The 6000-nt window shown below is 44.1% G+C and overlaps 2 protein-coding genes and 1 non-coding gene across 4 annotated transcripts in view; 2 read left to right on the plus strand and 1 right to left on the minus strand.

Moving 5' to 3' along the window:
- Positions 1-5800, minus strand: part of ZSCAN26 (zinc finger and SCAN domain containing 26) — a 14135-nt gene extending 8335 nt beyond the window's left edge. For both annotated transcript variants that reach the window (XR_009543030.1, XM_060163457.1), the window contains exons 1-2: positions 5684-5800; positions 280-765 (exon numbers count right to left, since the gene is read on the minus strand). Coding sequence is in view for 1 of the 2 variants with exons in the window: in XM_060163457.1 (XP_060019440.1) it covers positions 280-699 (420 nt within the window). In the remaining variant the exon portion in view is untranslated. The remainder of the gene's footprint in view (positions 1-279; positions 766-5683) is intronic.
- LOC132527933 (protein BEX3-like) lies at positions 1840-4032 on the plus strand. The gene is made up of 2 exons (XM_060163938.1): positions 1840-1851; positions 2590-4032. The coding sequence occupies exons 1-2, from the start codon at positions 1840-1842 to the stop codon at positions 2914-2916; spliced, it is 339 nt and encodes a 112-aa protein (XP_060019921.1). The 3' UTR covers positions 2917-4032.
- Positions 3632-3693, plus strand: LOC132528287 (U7 small nuclear RNA). Its single transcript, XR_009543170.1, has one exon. It is a non-coding gene; the product is annotated as a U7 small nuclear RNA (small nuclear RNA).
- Positions 5801-6000: the final 200 nt, after the last annotated feature.

Genomic DNA, 6000 nt, shown 5'->3' on the forward strand with positions numbered 1-6000 from the left:
GAAGAAACTGCTGTTCAGAAAAACACTTCTATGTTAGAAAAGAGAGCAAAGAGAAACCAAAGAAGGGCAAAGAAAAGAGGCTGGAGAAGCTGGAGCACACTCAGTTTCCTCCCACCAGAGACAGGTAAGGCTGAGGTAAGACCTTCAGCAATGAACAGCCAGACTGAAAAGAAACTGAACCAAAGCTTAGCGATTCTCCCACTGGTGAGCTCATGGCCACCGCTCTGGCCAGAGGTCTCAATTCCTGCTTTCCTACAAAAGAGCACATCTGACCCTTACCACCTGTTGTTCTGTTCCTCTCAGTTCTGGCTGCAAATCCTCCAGTACAACAACCACATCTTCCCCACTCTCTGGGTGATGCTCCCGCACCCGGGCCTGCAGCTCCTCGGGCAGGATGGTCAGGAGCTGCTCCAGCACCAGCAGCTCCAGGATCTGCTCCTTGGTGTGGGCGTCGGGCCGCAGCCACTGTCGGCAGAGCTCCCGGAGCCGGCTCAGCGCTTCTCGAGGTCCTGTGGTCTCTTCATAGCGCAACTGCCTGAACTGTTTGCACAGTGGCTCCTGCCCGAGGCCTGCGCCGTTTCCTTGCAGCTTGGCCCCCTGTTCCCGAGGAGAGCGGTAATCCTCCTTCACTAAGTGAAGTCCCTCCTTCTTCAGATTCAGAGGAGCCGGGGAAGGAGTGGTTACCAATGCTGTTGCCATCCCCAGCTTCAGACTGCTCTCTCTGTTCTGGAGAACTTTCTTTTGACTGCCTCCTCAGGGATACCCCTGAAAATGTAATAACAAGAATCACAGAAACAGTAATAGTATAGTAGTAGTAATGATAATAACAACAATAGCAACACCCCTTTGTTGGGTTTATACATTTCCAATAATTACTATCCTTTTTTTTTCTCTCTGAAACAACCATACAAAATGAGAAGACTCTGTTTTACAGAAGACTACCAGCTAACACAGCAGGAATAACAGATTTGAAAAAATCACCATTTTGTAGCCCTTGAGGAAATAACTGTTTCAATCAAGGACCACAAATGGGTGAAATCATTGGGTGAAAGGAGTAGGGGGAAAGGACAAGCTTATAGTCTCAGAGAATCACCACACTGATTGCTTATGAATTACAAGGGGAAGAATGGAGCTATCTGGCAGTCACAAACTTAATCAAATGAAACCTAGTAACACCAACAGCAAGACAACTGAGCTTGTGCCTTATCACTTAGGTAGCATTTTTACTAAAAGTGTTTAACATGAATCTAACAATGAGGAAACTTTCAGATAAATCCAGAATGTCCAGAATGCAGCTTCTCTACAATAGGCATGTACTCTTCCAAACAATCAATATCGTGAAAATAAAAAGAAGGTGTGGGGAAGGTATTTTTCTAGATTAAAGAGATACAGCAAAATGCAATGTGTGAAATTTGCTCTTAAGTTAAAAAAAAGATACAAATATGTTTTGAAGAATTCAGAAACCTGAATATGAATAATATATATATATATATGCAAACTATGGCCCAGCAGACCAAATAGGGCCCAAAGGCTGTTTTTGTACATAAAACTTTACTGGAATACAGCCAAACCCATTTGTTTAGATAGTGTTTACATCTGCTTTCACAATACACTGCAGGACTGAGTACTTGAACAATGGCGCAGTGACCCCTGTGTAGTCAAAAATCCGTATACTACTTACTATTTCTGCCTCAAACACAAAGGAACTGGTAGATGACCAAGGGTAGGAAGCTGAAACAGCTTGGATAGGATCAGGATTCAAACTCTAGTTCTTTTGACTCCACATATTGTGATCTCTAATCAAACACAAACTTTTCCCCACACTTAAAGATCTGTAAAATGAAAACACAGGTATTGATACTATTGATATATTTATTGAAAAAATCCGCACATAAGTGGACCCATGCAGTTCAAACCCTTCTGTTCAAGGGTCAACTGTAGTTGCCATAGAGATCGTATCACCTGCAAAGCTCAAAACATTTACTATCTGGCCCTTTACAGAAAAAGTGTGTAGATCTTAAGAGTTTTCTCAGGTGGTCACGTAAGAGAATATCCTTATTCTCAGGAGATGGTACTAAAACTTATTTTCAAATGTTTTGGGGAGGGGGGATTATGGGGGGCGGTGTGTGGAGAGAGACAGAGAACACAAATGTAGCAGGAAGTTCACAGCTGCTGCTATATGAGGGGTATATTGTATTAATTGTACCACTCTTTCAAATTTTCGGTAGATTTGAAAATTCTCCAAATGTTGAGGGGGAAAAAAGACACAAAATGAGTAAAACTGCTTGTAGGTTCATTAATTAAAGCCAGTTTCAGAATTAACTAAAAGAATATATGGATATTCATAACTCATCTCATTTACAGATTGTCTACAATGTGCCAGACTCTTAGTTGCTGAGACACAGAGATAAAAGAACTCCTTGGCCTTTACAGCTCTCTGCTCCGTAAGAAATCTCAAGTGAATTAGCAGGTCAGAAAAGGCTTTCTGAAGCCCCCTGCCCCCACCCCGGCCCCTTGCAGGTCTGCGGGACTAAGCGTCTAGGAGGCGCACTCGTGGCAAGAATCAAGAGCAGGAGGCAGCGAGGATAGGTCCAGGAAAACAGAGAAGTGGAGCAGCCTGTGCAGAATGCAGAGCAAGACCGCCCTTTGGGAGGGGACGAAGGCCACCAGCCAGCAGGAAATAATAGACAGGGACAGGCTCGCCGACTTGCCCCTAATTTCCCATGGGCCATACCCAAGAGGCAGGTCAACGATGGGATGGGTGGAGATGGAGATGATATGGAAATGTTCATGGAGGAGATGAGAGAAATCAGGAGAAAACTTAGGGAGCTGCAGTTGAGGAACTGTCTGCGTATCCTTATGGGGGAGCTCTCTAATCACCATGACCATCATGATGAATTTTGCCTTATGCCTTGACTCCTGCCATTTTCCACGAGATTAATACTGTGATTCCCATTTTCATTCTCCTTTTCCTTACATTTTCCTGATATGCCTTTACTGATCCGTTTGCTGTGAACCTTATGTAATTTCCATGTGTCAGGTGGGTTCTGTGTTACCAGCTTCTCACTGGAGGTTGCCTGGGCACCCAATCTAAGTTTCTGTCAACAGTAGAGTTTCACCCATTTGCATGGGCAAATGTAAAGCTAATAAAGCAATTAAATAGCAAAAAAAAAAAAAAAAGAAAGAAAACGTTTTCTGGAAGTGAGTCCTTCTGACTCTTACAAGACAAGTGAAAGTTAGGCAAGAAAATCGGGAAAGGGTTTTTCAGACAGAAAAGTCTGAGCACAGAACTGTTGGAAAACCTCACATGTTCAGGGTAGTTGTTAGTTACGGCTGGGAAAAGGCTAAGTGGGCTGGAACCCTGGGAAACACCTACATGTAAGGAAGAGAAGTAAGAAGGAACAACTGCAGAGGTAGGAAAACAAGGATAGTAGTATCTAGAAGGCCAAGGGGATCTGTTTCTGTAAGTGTGGAGTGATGGAAAGAGCCTGGGCCTCAGACAGGCCTGGGTTCTAGTCTAGCTCTGTCACTTACACTGTTTGTTTACTCATTTGTAAAATGAAGGTAATATCTAATTCACAGAGATGTTTTGAGGTAAATGAGATAATAATTGTAAAGAATAGTAACTAAATAGTGGTACAGCTCTTTTAGAATTTGTTTAACAGGTTTTCTGGTCCGCACTGGAACATCCCCCCACCCCCAGAAAAAGAATAGCAACTGACTGATTTATAACTGGAATTATAAAGAGGCAGTGTTCGAGAGTGAAATGTTATAGGAAGGTGCGTTCACCTACGAACTGACATATGCACTTAATTAAAAAACAAAGAGGTCATTGTGACCTCTGTGAAGGCAATTCTGGTCATGGGATAGGGAGGACAGTCACCTTGCCACAGGAGAATGAGAAAATGGCAAGAGTAAGCAAAAATTACTTTCAAAAAATAGGACATTGAAAGGAAGGAGAGAAATAGGACATAAGATAGGAGGGGGTAATGTAGAGGACAGGTATGTCTGTGAGTTCAATTACTATCTTTATGCTGATGACTTCTTTATTTTTCAGCCCAGATACCTCAGGAGTGCCAGATCTATATTTCCTTCTGGCTATCTGGTTTCTGGATACCTTACAAAAGCCTTTCAAAGCCAACATGTCAAAACTGAACTCAGAGAATTCCACCATCGTCCTCTGAAACAGGCTCTTGGTATGTGTAGAGTGAGCATTCTTGATTTTGACAACTCTGGAGTGACTCTAGAAATCAGTGACTAGTGTCTGCCAATTGCTGGCACACACTTCTGAACCAATACGCGTGAGGCTCAGTTAGTGGCTGCGGCCAGTTAGGTTCCAAATTCCAAATATATAACAGCTAGCTGAAAAATATCACCCAGCTGTTATATATTCCTGGATGTGTATTAGAGTAGCACTCCCAGCTGATATTTTTCTGTCAAAAATGGACTTATAATTCAAAAAGCCAATCCTGCTGCAGTTGACCCTTGAACAACACAAGTTTGAACTGCGCAGGTCCACTTATACTGATACATGGATTTTTTTTTTTCCAATAAATAGGCTGAATCTGCAGTTGGCTGAATCTGCAGTTGGCTGAATCTGCGATGCGGCCTTGTGAATACAGAGGACTGACTGTAAAGTTATACTCAGATTTTCAACTGCACTGGGGGTAGGAGCCTTTAACCCCGGCATTGTTCAAGGGGCAATGGAACTCTTAATGAAACTGAAAAAAAAAGTCTGCGAAAGTAATGATTCTTAGACAGAAAATAAAAATGGTTAATTTTATGTGACAACCTGACTGGGCCACCGAGTACCCAGATATTTGGCCAAACATTACTCTCGTGTTTCTGTAAAGGCGTTTTTGGATGAGATTAACATTTAAATCAGTCGACTGAGTAAAGCAGATCGCTCTCATTAATGTGAGTGGGCTTCATCCAATCAGCTGAAGGCCAGAATAGAAAAAAAAAAAAAAAAAAGGCTGACTTTCCCCAAGTAAGAGAGAATTCTCCCTGCCTGACAGCCTTCAAACTGGGACCGGCTTTTTTCCTGCCTTCCTACAGTCTGTTCTCATCATGAGTTCCCAGCTGTCGATGCTTTATAACATGTCAGCTGTTTTTCCTTTGCTTAAAATTTTCCGACAACTCTTCACGCGAAGAAATGACCAAATTCTTACACAATACAATGCCCACTTTTTCTACAGGCCTCCTCCCACCCCCCAATCTTTCTGATATCATCTTCTACACACTTCCCCCATGTTCACTGCGCTCCAACCACGCTGGTCTCCCTGCTATTCCTCGAACATGTTAAGCAAGCTCCCGCTTTAGGGCCTTTGCACTTGCTGTTCCCCCCTGCTTAGAAAATTCGTACCCCCAAAGGCCACACAGATCTTTTAACCTCCCTCAGGTTTCTGCTCAAATGTTACCAAGGTTTACCTTTAATAGGTATTTAAAATTGAGCTCAGTGGATGAAAAATATGCAGCAGAAGGTTGTGCCCCAATAACTAGATCCACAGCATCATTCCCCTCCTAGGGCCCAGGATTGACACCTCTCGCCCGCCCCCGCCCCAAGTCCACACGGCCTCTCTGTCGGGTAAGGCTTCCCTGCACTTCCACCCTCAGGGAATCAGTTAATCCCCAGCCCACGGGCTGCAGTTCCTCCCCAAGCTGGGGCACAGTCACCACTCACCGCTCCAACGACCGGCAGGAAGGGCCAAACGCTGTCAAGCTCCGTCTTAGCTCTTTGCTGATCTCCGACTCTCGCTCCGCGGTTCACTTTAGCGTCGCTCTAGGACTGCGGGAGGACCGCGGCTCGATGGCCTTCTGCTCCCGCCTCGCAGGAGGCGGCCAAGCTGCCAACGGTTGGCTGAACGTTCTCCAAGCCCCGCAGCTGAGAGGGGCGTCCTGTTGTGCGCTTACTGTTTTTTCATTTTTTAAGCCGAAATTTATTTTATTCATGTAAAAAACGGGCCAGCTCACTTTACTGTTATCACAAACAGCTGGCGT

The sequence above is a fragment of the Lagenorhynchus albirostris genome, chromosome 10, assembly GCF_949774975.1.
Source record: "Lagenorhynchus albirostris chromosome 10, mLagAlb1.1, whole genome shotgun sequence".
In the NCBI taxonomy this organism is placed as follows: Eukaryota; Metazoa; Chordata; class Mammalia; order Artiodactyla; family Delphinidae; genus Lagenorhynchus; species Lagenorhynchus albirostris.